Source organism: Rhinoraja longicauda, chromosome 13 (assembly GCF_053455715.1).
Source record: "Rhinoraja longicauda isolate Sanriku21f chromosome 13, sRhiLon1.1, whole genome shotgun sequence".
Taxonomy (NCBI): domain Eukaryota; kingdom Metazoa; phylum Chordata; class Chondrichthyes; order Rajiformes; family Arhynchobatidae; genus Rhinoraja; species Rhinoraja longicauda.
Genome location: NC_135965.1, coordinates 22,913,243 through 22,929,367, shown reverse-complemented (window position 1 = coordinate 22,929,367; position 16,125 = coordinate 22,913,243). Strand labels below are relative to the sequence as shown.

General features: G+C 49.6%; 1 protein-coding gene across 4 annotated transcripts in view; it reads right to left on the bottom strand.

The window, feature by feature from the left end:
• LOC144599543 (phospholipase D1-like) overlaps window positions 1-16,125 on the bottom strand; it is a 77,616-nt gene that overhangs the window by 26,532 nt on the left and 34,959 nt on the right. For 3 of the 4 annotated variants that reach the window (XM_078410557.1, XM_078410556.1, XM_078410558.1), the window contains 7 exons: window positions 13,993-14,142; window positions 13,094-13,177; window positions 11,955-12,036; window positions 10,445-10,555; window positions 8,012-8,230; window positions 6,654-6,837; window positions 5,522-5,623 (listed from right to left, as the gene is read on the bottom strand). In XM_078410557.1, the coding sequence (XP_078266683.1) occupies window positions 5,522-5,623; window positions 6,654-6,837; window positions 8,012-8,230; window positions 10,445-10,555; window positions 11,955-12,036; window positions 13,094-13,177; window positions 13,993-14,142 (932 nt within the window). The remainder of the gene's footprint in view (window positions 1-5,521; window positions 5,624-6,653; window positions 6,838-8,011; window positions 8,231-10,444; window positions 10,556-11,954; window positions 12,037-13,093; window positions 13,178-13,992; window positions 14,143-16,125) is intronic. The other variant, XM_078410559.1, reaches the window with a different exon arrangement.

Genomic DNA, 16,125 nt, shown 5'->3' with positions numbered 1-16,125 from the left:
AATGGACACAAACAGTGATAAAGCAGTCTAACATTCTGCACATGTTTGTGTGGCACAGTAGTGCAAGTATCGCCGTTCCTGCCGGCCTGAACCATGGAACTCCCTCCCCAACACAGGGCGGCACAGTGGCACAGCGGGTAGAGCTGCTGCCTCACAGCGCCAGAGACCCAGAGTTGGATCCTGACCTCAGGTGCGCTCTTTGCAGGTGGAGTTTGCACATTCTCCCTGTGACCGCGTGGGTTTCCTCCGGGTGACCCGGTTTCCACCCACATCCCAAAGACGTGCGGGTTTCCTCCCATATCCCAGATGTGCCCTCTGCAAATTGCCACTGGTGTGTAGGGAGTGGATGAGAAAGTGGGATAACATAGAATTTGTGTGAACGGGTGATCGATTAAACCCTTTTAAACCTCTACTTCAACAACAGCATTTCTTACTCTAACTAAATCTCCTCTCAGATCTGTTGCCTATTCCCTTTAGCCTACATCTGTAGACGGTGGACGGTTCGATTGCAATCATGTACAGTCTTTCCTGCTAACTGGTTAGCATGCAACAAAAAGCTTTTCACTGTACCTCGGAACAAGTGACAATAAGCTAAACATTAGTCACCCTACCTCAATATTGTGTGGAAAATCTCAAGTAATGCTTTCCACTTCCGTGACAGGTTTGATGAACTTACTGGATGGAGACCAGGGACTGTCACTTTTTTGGGATTTAATTCCAGGAATAAGTCATGGAAAAGTTACAAGAGTGAGCAGTGTTTGAGTTGTGTGAAGTGGGAATATCGGGAGGTGAATGAAGAAAGGCTTTGTAGAGAAGCATACTGGCTCCAGACATACACTAATGTCCAGGCCTTGGTTTATGGTCAATATGCTCCCCAAAATCTATCAACTCTGCAGGTGTACTAGTAATATTTTCCTTTGCATATCATACTTTTGAAATGGGTTTTAATAAACAATTTATATAAACCAAATCAGGTTAGATTAGTTTAAAAAGAGGACACAAAGTGCTGGAGTAACCCAGCAGGTCAGGCAATATCTCCGGAGAACATGGATAGGTGATATTTTGGATTGGGACCCTTCTTCAGACTCGAAATGCCATCTGTCCATGTTCTCCAGAGATGCTGAGCTATAGCAGCACTTTGTGTCTTCTTTTTGAAAACTAGCATGTGCAGTTCCTTGTGTTTCCCTCTTAGATCCTCCTCTACACCGCCCCGTCATGTAAGTCCGGGGCATGGGGTGGACACAGACCGAGAGGAAGGGTCCCCACCCAAAATATCATCTAGCCATTACCTCCACAAAAGCTGTGGGAAGGAACTGCAGATGCTGGTTTATACCGAAGGTATCACAAAATGCTGGAGTAACTCAGCAGGTCAGGCAGCATCTAGGAGAGAGGGAATGGGTGACATTTCGAGTCGAGACCCGTCTTCAGACCCGAAACTTCACCTATTCCCTCTCTCCTAGATGCTGCCTGACCTGCTGAGTTACTCCAGCATTTTGTGATATCTTCGTTTCAGCATTTTGCAGTTATTTTCCTACACAACTGGTTTATACCGAAAATAGACAAAAAATGCTGGGGTGACTGCGGGTCAGGCAGCATCTCTGGAGAAAAAGGATGGGTGATGTTTCCGGTCTGAACCCTTCTACAGACTGAGCCAGAGATGCTACCCGACCCACTAAGTAACTCCAGCACTGTGTGTCTACCCTCCACAGATGCTGCCTGACCCACTGAATTACTGCAGCACTTTGTGTCTACCTTCCACAGATGCTGCCTGACCCACTGAGTTACTCCAGCACTTTGTGTCTACCTTCCACAGATGCTGCCTGACCCACCGAGTTACTCCAGCACTTTGTGTCTACCTTCCACAGATGCTACCTGACTCGCTGAGTCCCTCCAGTTGCCTTCCTTTCTTTGCTGCAGATCCCAGAATCTGCAGTCTCTTGTGTCTACAAACTCTCATCAACTCTTTGTTATCTGAAATAAGTTCAAATGCTGCGTTTAAAAATATGGCTCAGGGAATCAGATACGGGTCTAAAAATGGACGCGCTGTAAGATTTACACTCTGCCTACTGCTCTTCTAACCTGTGGCTGGCTGTCTGCGATTCCTTTTGCAGCTCTGTGGGAGGCAATCAGTCACGGCACCAAGGACGTTGGGATTTTAGCCACTCTGAGGATGGGCAGCTGCCTGGGATATCGGGACATCCTCTCTGCGCCCCACACCAGGTGTTATGAAGAACCAGGGTCCACCTGCACTTGTGAAGGGGGCAGTCCGGATATGGGAGGCAGCAGTGTGGCGCGGTGACGCAGTGGTGGAGTTGCTGCCTTACAGCGCCAGAGAGCCGGGTTTGATCCTGACTACGGGTGCTGTCTATGCGGAGTTTGCATGTTCTCCCTGCGACTGCGTGGGTTTTCTCTGTGTGCTCCGGCTTCCTCCCACATCCCAAAGACGTGCAGGTTTGTAGGTTAATTGGCTTCGGTAAAATTGTAAATTGGCCCTAGTGTGTTTGATAGTGATGGCGTACGGGGTGAATGCTGGTCGGCACAGACTCGATGGACCCAAGACCCTGTTTCTGTGCTATCTCTAAAGTCTAAAGATCAGGCATCGAGTACAAGAACCAGAAAGTCATGTTGCAGGACTTTGATTAGGTTGTAGACACAAGGAATTGCCGATGCTGGAACCTTGCATTGTGATGTTATGTTACAGTTGTACAAGACGCTAGTGAGGCTGTTTTCAGTTTTGATCATCCTGTTGGAAAGATGATGTCAGTAAGATGGAAAAAGTGCAAAGATGATTTACAAGGATGTTGCCAGGACTCGAGGGCCTGAGATACAGGGAGAGGTTGGGCAGGGTAGGACTTTATTACTTGGATTGCAGGAGACCAAGGATCTTACAGAGGTGTATAAAATCATGAGGGGAATTAATAGGCTGAATGGAGAGGTTTTGTAAAAATCCAGGGCAGGGGAATCAAGATCCAGAGGACATCGGTTTAAGGTGAGAGGAGAAAGGCTTAATATGAACCTGAGGGGCAACTTTTTCCACACAGAGGGTGGTAAGGTGTCAATAGTCAATAGTCGTTTATTTGTCACATAACACATAAATGTGTAGTGAAATGAAAAATTACCCGCAGTTCAACAATAAGACCAATAAGAATAATCAATAAAAATGCAATAACACATACAATCATAAACTAACACCAAACAAAAGAAACATTCATCACAGTGCTGCCGGAGGTGGTAGTTGAGGCAGGTACTATAACAACATTTAACAGACATTTGGACAGGTGCATGGATAGGAAACTACAATCTACCTCATGGGTGACCTTTGGACTATCTTTGATCAGACTTTACTGGCTTTATCTTGCACTAGACATTATTTCCTTATCATGTGAATGGCTTGATGGAAATCAGATATTGTCTTTCCGCTGGCTGGTTAGCATGTAACAAAAGCTTTTCACTGTTCTTCGGCAGACATGATAATAAACTAAAACTGAACTGAAACTTGAGAGGGATATGGGCCAAACGCAGGTAAGGGGGACTAGCTTAGATAGGGCATTTTGGCCGGCACAATCGAGTTGGGACAAGGGCCCTATTTCGGTGCTGTATGGCTTTATGATTTTTACAGCAAAGTGCAGGATTAACACAGCGGAAAGCACTCACCACCAGGCTCAGAAACAGCTTCTTCCCCTCTGTTATTAGGCTTCTGAATGGTCCTTCCATAAGCTAGGATACTGACCGATTCGCCTCTACCCCATTGCGGACATTGGACTTTGTCTCTGGAACTGATGCGCTACAATGCTGAGAACTATATTCTGCACTCTGTATCTTCCCCTTGACTCTACCTATTGTCCTTGAGCTTGGCTTGATTGTATCAATGTATGGTATTATCTGATCAGTTTGGATAGCGTGCAAAACAAAGTTCTTCACTGCACCTCAGTTCACATGACAATAATAAACCTAAAGCTAAACTAAATCTTAAAAGGTAAGGTCTTTGAGACATGAGTGGGATTTTTGCTGAGAAATGGGTGAGAAATTGCTGAGAAATTATAATTCCAATATTATCCATTGGTTTGCAGCTGATGGAAGCCCGTGTTATCAGCTCCAGCCCAGGTGAGTGGTACACGCAGGTACCAGTGATTCATCAGTCATTACAAGGCTCCCGGTCAAACTCATTACAACAAAATCCTCCAAAGATTAACCTTCTTGCAGACACATAAATATTTATGGCCCAACAAGTGGTAGAGTTGATCTACTAGCATCCGACACAGGCGCTCTTGGAAATCTCTTTTCCACTTGTAAATCTTTCATTATTTCTAGCTGAATTATCTTTCCCTTTGCTCTACCTATTATACTTGTGTGTGGCTTGATTGTATTCATGTACAGTATTTGATTCGATTGAATAGCACGCCAAAAAAAGCTTTAATCTGTGCCTCGGCACATGTGACAATAACAAGTCATAGAGCAGAATTTGGCCATATTCGGCCCATCGGGTGAACATTTAATTATGGCTGATCTAGCTTTCCCTCTCAACCCTGTTCTCTTGCCTTCTCCCCATAACCCATGACAACCTTACCAGTCAGGAACCCGTCAATCTCCGCTTAAAAATACCCAATAACTTGGCCTCCACCACCATCTGTGGCAATGAATTCCACAGTTTCACCACCATCTGGCTAAAGAAATTCCTCCTCGTCTTCTATCTGAAGGTACATCCTTTTATTCTGAGGCTGTGCCCTCTGGTCCTGGACTCTCCCACTAGTGGGGACATCTTCTCCACATCCACTCTATCCAGGCCATTCACTATTCAGTAAGTTTCAATGAGGTTCCCCCCTCATCCTTCTAAACTCCAAAATGCAATAATTACCTCGCCAAAGCTGTGGAGAGTCTTGAACCCAAGACCATCTGGCTCAGAGACGAGTGTGCTAACCACCAGACCATGCGGGTAGTGATTGGAGTCGGAAGAGTAAGACGCTCTTTGGTCTGCCCGAGCTTTGTTGACCTCCCAGCTGAGCGAGCTGTCCGTCGGGGAATGTTGCCGACTGGCCCGCTGCAGACTGCAGGAGTACGTGCTGAGGGATGCACTGAAGCTTGGTGCAGCCAACGCTGGGGGAGGACCACAGTCTAGGGTCCTTCGGCTGCTGGACATGGGGGGGGGGGGGCAGGGTGTGGTGGAGACGCCCCTCCAAATAAGGGATTCTGTGTAAATTTGGAAATGAATATCTGCATTGAATGTGTAACCTCCGGGAATGTCGGATGGGGTTTTTGAAAAGAAGATGTTTTGTAAATATTTATTACTTGAAAAACGTATTTTTTGATATTAAATTTTTTTTTTTTTTTTTAATTTAAAATTTAAAAAATCCCTGCATCTTCTGACAAGCAGACGGACAGACACCAGCAACCCCAGCTACACCAAAGCTAAAGCAGCTAAGCACATCTTCCCACTCATGTGTGTGAGTGGGGAGAGTCTGCAGTAGCCCCGGCTTCCACTGCAAAGCTAACGGAGAGCTTGCTGCTCGAGGTTGTGACTCACCGTCTTCGGGTGGAAGGAGGTCGGAGTTGGCGGTCAGGTGGCGTAACTTCCTCAAGTTGGACAACCTATCTTTCAACAAGTTCTGCTTGCTGGTAAACCAATCTGCGGAGAGGTTAGAGTGCATCTGGTCTGGGACTGTGTACAAACAGCACACGGCCTCTTCCTCCCCAGACCCCTCCTGCCTGCATGGGAAGGCACCAGGCTCGCTGGCGCAGCGGGTAGAGCCGCTGCCTCACAGCGCCAAAGACTCCGGGCTCGATCCTAACCCCGGGTGCCGTCTGTGTGTGGAGTTTGCACGTTCTCCCTGTGAACGCGTGGGGTTCGTCCAGGTGTTCCGGTTTCCTCTCACATCCGAAAGACGTGCATGTTTGTAGGTTAATTTAGACTCTGATGCAGCACGGAAGCAGGCCCATCAGCCCACCAAGTCTGCACCGACCCGTAATCACCCCGTAAACTAGCACTGCCCTACACACTGGGGACAATTTATAATTTTACCAATTAACCTACAAAACTTACACATCTTTGGACATGAGCTCTAGTGTGTCCTCTATAAATTGTCCTCAGTATGTAGGGAGTGGGTGGGGAATTGATTCCATTCAGTATCTCAAAATAAACTAAAGCAGTTCCCCACCCTGGGAGGAGAGCCGTGGAATGGATCACAGGTAGGGTCCACTTCCACTGGCCAAGGACCGAGTGAAATCTTGTGCAGGATCGAGGATTGGGTTGGATCCAATGTCTCATCTTCAAAGGCCAAGGGACCTGGCACATCCCAATAACATCAACCACGGGGGACTTGCTGACTCTTGCCCCTTGATCGGGTTCGGTATTTCCCCAGTCTTCCAACCAACCTCATTACAGACCTTGCACTTATTTTACCTGCACTTTCTTTGGAACGTAACACTGTAACATATCTAAACTAAGTTTGAGAGGGCAGTTGAACACCACAGTTTTCCACTAGGATGGAGGAGGGAGATGAGAGGGAGGTCAGGGGCGGGTAGGTGAGAGAGGGGGGAGGTGCAGTGGTGGGGTCAGGGGTGGAGGGGGTCAGAGATGAGGGGCTGGAGGTCGGGGATGGGTGCTGAATGCTGGTGTTACGGTTGACGTTGGCACGGGCGGGCGGGCTGCAGCTTACCGTGGTCGCCGCTGCTGACACTGTCGTTGCGCTCCAGGTTCTGCCGTTGCAGCCGTTTGACCAGGTTTGACCAGGCTGCGCGTCGCGTCCGACTCCCCTCCTCCCCGCCGCTCCGCTCCTGCCTGAACCGTGCCGGGATCCTGCTCTCCTCCGTCTCAACCGATCTGTCCGGGACGCGCTCCACCTGCCGACACACGGTCACGTCAACACCATGCATGTACCCCAACATGGGACACGTGCCGGGCAGGCACTAAACATGCACCACACACACACATAAAGGCTGAAAGGCATGAATATACATGCACACACTCAGATACAAACACACTCATTCATTTACACACTCTGACACACTGCTCACACCCCCATACATCCACTACGCCCACACTCAGTTACACCCACACAGACCCATCTGCTCCTCTGCCACGGCCAGTGCAGGCCAGCTGCCCACCCATGGTGCCTCTCCCACAGCCTCCCCCAGACACACACAGCCCCCCCACACAGCAACCCCCCCACACACGGCAACCCTCCCCACACACACACACACACACACACACACACACACACACAGCAACCCTCCCCCCCCCACACACACACACACACACACACACACACACACACAGCAACCCCCCCACACACACAGCAACCCCCCCCACACACACAGCAACCCCCCCCCACACACACAGCAGCCCCCCCACACACACACAGCAACCCCCCCACACACGCAGCAACCCCCCCACACACGCAGCAAACCCCCACACACGCAGCAACCCCCCCACACGCAGCAACCCCCCCACACACGCAGCAACCCCCCACACACGCAGCAACCCCCCCACACACAGCAACCCCCCCCACACACAGCAACCCCCCCACACACACAGCAACCCCCCCCCACACACACACACACACACACACACACACACACACAGCCATCCCTCCCCCCCCACACACACAGCAACCCCCCCCCACACACACAGCAACCCCCTCCCCACACACACACACAGCAACCCCCCCCCCCACACACACAGCAACCCCCCCCCCCACACACACAGCAACCCCCTCCCCACACACACACACAGCAACCCCCCCCACACACACAGCAACCCCCTCCCCACACACACAGCAACCCCCCCCCCACACACACAGCAACCCCCCCCCACACACACAGCAACCCCCTCCCCCCACACACAGCAACCCCCTCCCCCCACACACAGCAACCCCCCACCCCCACACACACAGCAACCCCCTCCCCACACACACAACAACCCCCCCCCCCCCACACACACAGCAACCCCCCCCCCCCCAGACACACATAGCAACCCCCTCCCCACAGGGCTTCCCCCTCCCCAGGCGTTGCTCACCGGGACGTTGTTGTTGGTGGTGGGGGTGGCGGTGGGCGGGGAGTTGGCATTCCGCGTCACACTGCCCACGTCTGTGAGCCGGTGCTCCTGGTCATCCCAGCGACCGTACGCCAGGTCAATGCCGCCCACAAAGGCCACCGACTGGTCAATGACCACCAGCTTCTCATGGTGGCCCCACAGGTAGACCGTGGACGAGACGTGGTCAGGGTGGCGCATCACCTGGGGGGCAGAGGTCAAAGGGCAATGAGGTCAGTTGGCACACATCCCCCCCCCCCCCCCCCACAGCACTGTCCTTGGTCACCCGTCCCAGAGCACACAACATACAACACAGTCCCCCGTCACCCCTGTCCCACAACATACAACATGGTCCCCCGTCACCCATGCCCCACAACACAACATATAACACGGTCTCCCATCACCTGTCCCACAACATACAACACTCTCCTCATCACCCCTCTCCGCAACATACAACAGTCGCCCATCACGCCTGTCTCAAAACACACAATTTTCAACACTCTCCCTGCTCACCCCGTCCCACAACATACAACATACACAGTCCCCTGTCACCCCTGTTCACAACATACAGCAAAAAACAGGCCCTTCAACCCACTATGTCCGTGCCTGGCATAATGCCATTTGGGTCATAGTCATACAGAATGAAACAGGCTCTTTGGCAAACAACGTCTGTGCCAAACATGATCCCAAATAAAACTGATCTCATCAGTCTGCAGGTGATCCATATCCCTCCATATCCATGTGCCTATCTAAAAGCTACTATTGTATCTAAAACTTGTATTTCCATAGCACCTTGACCATCCACAAGCTTTGTCGAAAGTCTTGTTGCCTTGTGATACAGGAGGCCATTTGGCCATTGAGTCAAACAGCGTGGAAACAGACCCTTCAGTCAAATTCCACATGCCGACCAAAATGCCCCATCTACAGTAGACCCACCTGCCTGCGTTTGGCCCATATCCATCTAAACCCATCCTACCCATGTCCCTGTCGATGTTAAACTAATCTCCTCTGACTGCACATGGTCCGTATCCCTCCATTCCCTGCATATCCACGTGCCTGTCTAAAAGCCTCTTAAATGCCACTATCGTATCTGCTTCCACTGGCTTGTGCCTCCACTGGCTTGTGCTTCCACTGGCTTCTGCCTCCACTGGCTTGTGCAGCCCTGACAGCATATTCCAGGCCCCCACCCCCCACTACTCAATGTGATCTGAAATAAATCAAAATGCTGTTTAAAAATACGCCTCAGGGAACCAGATATGGATTTAAAAATGGGCAGTGCAGTAAATTTTTTAGCCCGCTGACATCTGTGGCTGGCTGTCTGCGATTCCTCTCTGAAAAAAGGTCCCAACCCGAAACGTCGCTTGTCCATGTTCTCCAGGGATGCTGCCTGAATGGCTGAGTTACTCCAATACTTTGTGCCCTATTTTGAAGGGTCTTGACCCAAAAAGTCTTCTATCCACGATCTCCAGAGATGCTGCCCGACCCGCTGAGTTTCTTCAGCACTCTGTGTTTTGGTCTAGACCTTGCTGGCTTGACCATCTTCCACCCCAGTTATAGGTCAGTGGGGTCTCTCCGGTTCCCGAAACAGTGTGGGCTTCAAGTCCTACCCATAGACCGATGGCTCTCTCACACAGAGGGATTGCGGCATAGTTAGAGGTTGTTCAGTGTAAGGTCCCAAAAGCAGAAGGGAGTTCTTATCAAGACACAAAAGTGCTGGAGTAACTCAGCGGGTCAGGCACCATTTCTAGAGAACGTGGACAAGTGACTTGGCCATTTTGGGTCGTGATCCTTCTTTTCCTGAAAAGTCAACTATCCTTAATTTAGTTTAGTTTAGTTGAGATACCGAGTCCGCACCGACCAGCGTTCACCACATTATCCCACACACACTGGGGACAATTCACATTTATACCAAGCCAATTAACCTACAAACCTGTACGTCTTTGGATTGTGGGAGGAAACCGAAGATCTCGGAGAAAACCCATGCAGGTCCCAGGGAGAACGTACAACCTCCGTACAGACAAGCAACCATAGTCTGGATCGAACCCGGGTCCCTGGTGCTGCAAGGCAGCAACTCTACTGCTGCGCCACCATGCTGCCCTCTGTTCTCTGGAGATGCTGCCTTACCTGCTGAGTTTCTCCAGCACTTTGAGCTTCACCCTAGACCTGGTTGGTTGTACCAGCTTCCACCCTAGTTATATAAGAAAATAACTGCAGATGCTGGTACAAATCGATTTATTCACAAAATGCTGGAGTAACTCAGCAGGTCAGGCAGCATCTCGGGAGAGAAGGAATGGGTGACGTTTCGGGTCGAGACCCTTCGAGACCCTAGTTATTGTTTGCTGAGTTCCCTCCTGTCACTCCAGCACTTTGTGTCTACTTTGAGGGCCAGCACCTGCAGTTCCTTGTGTGGCCACTCACCTTGACATTGGGGTGCAGCTTCATCAGTGTCCTCTTGCTGTAGCCACTGTTGATGCCCAGGGCAAGTTCCACCTCCTTGTAAAGCATCACAAAGATCTTCACGCCTTGGTGCTGCCGGTTCAGGGAGGAAGGGAAAGGAATCAGTGAACGTCAAAAGCAAACGCCCGCAAACACTGGGAAACTGAAACTTCTTCAACCAGAGGGTGGTGAATCTGTGGAATTCATTGCCACAGACGGCGGTGGAGGCCAAGTCATTGGGTATTTTAAAAGCGGTGATTGACAGATTCTTAATTCGTAAAGGGCATCATAGATTACGGGGAGAAGGCAGGAGAATGGGGTTGAGAGGGAAAGATAGATCAGCCGTGATCGAATGGAAGAGTAGTCTGGATGGGCCGAATGCCTTATTCTACTCCTAAGATGAACATGAAATAAAAGCAGAAAGTGCAGGAGACATTCAGCATATGTTAACGCTTCAGGTCATAGTCTCTTTTCCAGAAACTTAGATAGAGAGATAACAAGTCAGTTTTATGATTTTACAGCACAGAATCAGGAACTTCAGCCCAACTGGTCCATACCGACCAACATGCCCCATCTAAGCCAGTCCCACCTGCCTATGCTTGGCCTTATGCCTCTAAACCTATCCTATCCATGAACCTGTCCAAATGTCTTTTAAATGGTGTTATAGTACCTGCCTCAACTAACTCCTCTGGTAGCTTGTTCCAGATACCCTCTATGGGGAAAAAGTTGTCCTCAGTTTCCTATTCAATCTTTATCTCCCTCACCTTAAACCTATGTCATCTGGCTCCTGATTCTGTATCTTGTGCCAGACAGAAGGGAAAAGAAGGAATGAACAGGGTGGGACAAGTCTTTGATTAGGTTAACTGTTTTCCCGAGGCAGCTTGGTGTAGATATGAGTCAATGGCGGCCTGTATGATGGACTGGGCTACATCCAGAACTCTCTCCTCTTTCACAGTGAAAAGCTTTATTGTTGTGTGCTAACCAGTCAGAGGAAAGACTGTACATGTTTACAATCTAGCCGTCCACAGTGTACAGATACAATTAAAGATATTTGGAAGGTCTCCAATGGGGGTGACAGATCTGACAGGAGATTAAGAGTAGATTAGTGCAGGTGTCAGGGGCTATGGGGAGAAGGCAAGAGAATGGAGTTGAGAGGGAAAGACAGATCAGCCATGATTAAATGGCGGAGTAGACTAGATGAGCCAAATGGCTTATTTATGCCCTGAGAACTTATAAGAGCAGAGCGAGTGCAAGACAAGCTGCTTCTGGAGTAGAGGTTTAAGAGTGGAGAGATTGTACTGAATGACTGCAGATCCATTTCTGGGACTGTGTCGCCTGGCTTGTGCGCCATCTTGGATCCGTCGTTCGCGAGAGTCACGGGAGACATGGCTGACTTTCCTCAGTCTCCTGGGATGCACAGAAGGTGTGGAAAATAACCGCTGGCCTTACCAGTGACCACATGCTGTGGATGAGAGAGGAATCAGGAACTCACCGCTTTGCGTTTGAGAATGTAGTCCAGCCGCCAGTGATTCCCTTCCATCACCGGCCTCTTGAGGAAGATCTCTGGGCTCAACCTGCATCCCACCAAAGCAGAGAACACAGAGTCACTGCCAGACATTTAACCCCTTCAGCTTCGACTCACTGCTGCCAACACCACAACACCTTCTCATTCAGACAACATACAACAGTACAGCACAGGAACAGGCCCTTTGGCACACAATATCTGTGCTGAACATGATTTTGAGACTTACAGTAGACAGATGCAGTGTCAACCAGCAATCACCCCGTACACTAACGCTCTCCTACACATTAATAATAATAATAATAATAATTCATTTATTTTATATAGCGCCTTATCACATGCTCAAAGCGCTTTACAGAAACAATTAACATAGAAACAAACAGACAAACTATCCTGACGGAAAAGCGGCGAATACACAACGCCAGCATTAGGGACAATTTACAATTTTACCGAAGCCAATTAACTTACAAACCTGTACATCTTTGGAGTGTGGATGGAAACCGGAACTCCTGGAGAAAACCCACAAGATCACAGGTCTAAAGTCTAAATGGAGGAGCAGGCCCGATAGATAGTTATAAGGTCATAAGTGATAGGAGTAGAATTCGGCCTACCTCCTAACCCCATTCTCCTGCCTGCTCCCATAACCTTTGACACCTGTACTAATCAAGAATCTATCTATCTCTGCCTCAAAAATATCTACTGACTTGGTCACCACAGCCTTCTGTGGCAAAGAATTCCACAGATTCACCACCCTCTGACTAAAGAAATTTCTCTTCATCTCCTTCCTAAAAGAACGTCCTTTAATTCTAAGGTTAGGAGCTCTCGTCCTAGACTCTCCCACTAGTGGAAACATCCTCTCCACATCCACTCTCTCCGAGCCTTTACTATTTTATACTGTATGTTTCAATGAGGTCCCCCATCATTCTTCTAAACTCCAGCGAGTACAGGCCCAGTGCCGACAAACGCTCATCATAGGTTAACCTTCTTATTCCTGGGTTCATTCTAGTAAACCTCCTCTGAACAATCTCCAGAGCCAGCACATCCTTCCTCAGGTAATCGGCTGACTCCTGCTCCGGTCTGTCTCTGACTGACCCTTCAGCCGGACTTACCACCAGTCTGTGATGAATATTTCCTCCTGGGCATTCTCCATCGCATCTGCCACGTCCTCAAAATATCCTTTGGCATTCACATACCTGCAGGGAGAGCAAGGCAGGGTTAAACTAATGGCACTCACTGGAGGACAGGGGATGGCAGGAAGATGCAACCAGCATGAACAGGTTAATGGAGAAGTGTCGGGCATTTTTTTTTTTACACAGAGTGTTGAGTGCCTGGATCGTGCTGCCAGGGGTAGTAGTGGGAGCAGATATGATAGTGGCGTTTCAGAGATTTTTGGATAAGTACACGGATATGCAGGGAATGGAGGGATATAGATCTATGCAGGCAGAGGAGATCAGTTCAGCTAGGCATCATGTAAAAACAAAGAACTGCAGATACTGGTTTATACCAAAGATAGAAAGTGCTGGAGTAACTCAGCGGGACAGGCAGCATCTCTGGAGAAAAAGGATGGGTGATGTTTCAGATTGGGATGTCTGAAGAAAGGGTCCCGAACCGAAAGGTTATTTTTCTCCAGAGTTGCTGCCTGACCCGCTGAGTTAATCCAGCACTCAGTGTCCATCTTCAGTTAGGCATCATGTTCAGCACAGGCACCGTGGGCCGAAGGGCCTGTTTCGGTGCTGCACTATTTCACGTTCTATGAAAGAAAGATTTAAAAGAATGGAACAATCGTAATGGATAATAACAGATTCTCTTCTGGGTCCAGCACACAAAGAGTCGCCACACTCCAGCGCCAACATGGATGACACGCAACTTCATGACAGGTTCCACGTTTTTGGCGAAGGCAGGAGATGGGGTTGAGAGGGGAATAATAGATCGGCCAATGTTGAATAACGGAGCAGACTCGAGGGGCCAAATTTCCTAATTCAGCTCCTGTGACTTGTGGATCACTTACCATTTGGACAGAATGCCTTCGTCTACAGAAGCGAAAGATGTGAAGCGTTGGTCTTTCAGGTAGACAGCGGCGTTTTCGCAAATGAACTTCTCGATCTCCTGCCCCCACCATCGAGTGTGTCGATAACTGTTGCATTTGATGATCAGAGTCCTGGAACAAGTTGGCAAAATTATCAGTACAAGCCAGTGCTCCCTCAGTACTGCCCCTCCCACAGTGCAGCGCTCCCTCAGAACCGCCCCTCCCACAGTGCGGCACTCCCTCAGTACTGCCCCTCCCACAGTGCGGCGCTCCCTCAGTACCATCCCTCCCACAGTGCGGCACTCCCTCAGAACCGCCCCTCCCACAGTGCGGCACTCCCTCAGTACCGCCCCTCCCACAGTGCGGCGCTCCCTCTCCGCCCCTCCCACAGTGCAGCACTCCCTCACCGCCCCTCCCACAGTGCGGTGCTCCCCCACTGCCCCTCCCAGTGCGGTGCTCCCTCAGTACCGCCCCTCCCACAGTGCGGCGCTCCATCAGTACCGTCCCTCCCACAGTGCGGTGCTCCCTCACCGCCCCTCCCACAGTGCGGCGCTCCCCCACCGCCCCTCTCACAATACGGCGCTCCCTCAGTATCACACGTCCCACAATGCAACGCTCCCTCAGTACCACACGTCCCACAATGCAACGCTCCCTCAGTACCACACATCCCACAATGCAATGCTCCCTCAGTACCATACGTCCCACAGTGCTGCGCTCCCTTAGTACCACACACACGTCCCACAATGCAATGCTCCCACTCCCTCACCGCCCCTCCCACAGTGCGATGCTCCCTCAGTACCGCCCCTCCCACGATGCTACCCTCAGCATTGCAATGGGGTCCAAGGAAAGAGCGTTCACGTCGCGGCCCTGTTTCCACCAAACTTTCTACCACCACACACAAGAAGCGCAAGACGTCATTGTATGCAGATGCCGAGAAGTGTGTTCAGTTCTGGCTGAACAATTTCTAATCTTGTCATGTGGACTCGATAAGAAGCATTGCACTTTGGAACTCTGTCATAAGCCAATTATCCGCTTATTCAGTAACCCCTATCAATATTGTTTGACTGCTCCCATCTGTTTACCAATGATTTCCTGACAAATCATTATCTAAAACGAGACAGCCCGTTGATCTGATGACTTCCAGTTTCAATTACAATGGCGATTCTCTTCATAATTCTATCCTTAAAGATACCACAGTTAAATCTGCTATTGTCCAAATCCTTCACAAGTTAATAGAGGTGGGGAGAACCTTTGTGCCCTTCTTTATCCAGAGGTCGGGCATATTTGACATGCAGGAACAGAGGGCAGGCAGTGCCAGGATGCAAACATTGCCTCCCTGAGGTCGGTGGGTCGCCCGGGTCTTATTGTCAATGTCGTGAAGTTGGAAAGGATGGAGAAAAGATTTACCAGGATGTTGCCAGGACGTGGTCCTGGGGTACGGGGAGAGGATGGGCAGGCTGGGACTTTATTCCTTGGAGTGCAGGAGAACGAGGGGTGGTCTTATAGAGGTGTATCAAATCATGAAGGGAATATATAGATAAATGCAGTCTTTTACCCAGACTAGAGGTTCTTGGTTCTTGGTCCTCCAAAATATTCCAAATGGAATTTAAACTGGAATCGAGAACAAGAGGACATAGGTTTAAGGTGAGGGGAGAAAGATTTATTAGGAAATCTGAGGGGCATTCTTTTTTTTTAATAGAAAGGGAGGTGGAATGAGCTGCCAGAGGAGGTAGTTGAGGCAGGTAGTTTAAGAAGGTTTAAGACACATTTAGACAGGTACATGGATGGGATAGTTTTAGAGGGATATATAGGCCAAACACAGGCAGGTGGGACTAGTGTGGATAGGACATGTTGGTCGGCGTGGGTAAATTGGGTTGAAGGACCTGGTTTCACACTGTGTGACTCTATGACAACGTCAGCCTGGATCAGACACCACTGGTTAGCAAGGCCACCAGCAAAGCAAGCAAAACGCTAGGGTTAATTTCTATAGCAATAGCAACATGATAGGGAAGTAAGATTTGACCTGCATTGAAGTTTGGTTAGACCACACTTGAGAACTGCTCTGAGTCACCATAAACAGGTTGCCGAGGTGTGGGAAAGGGTGCAGAAAAAGTT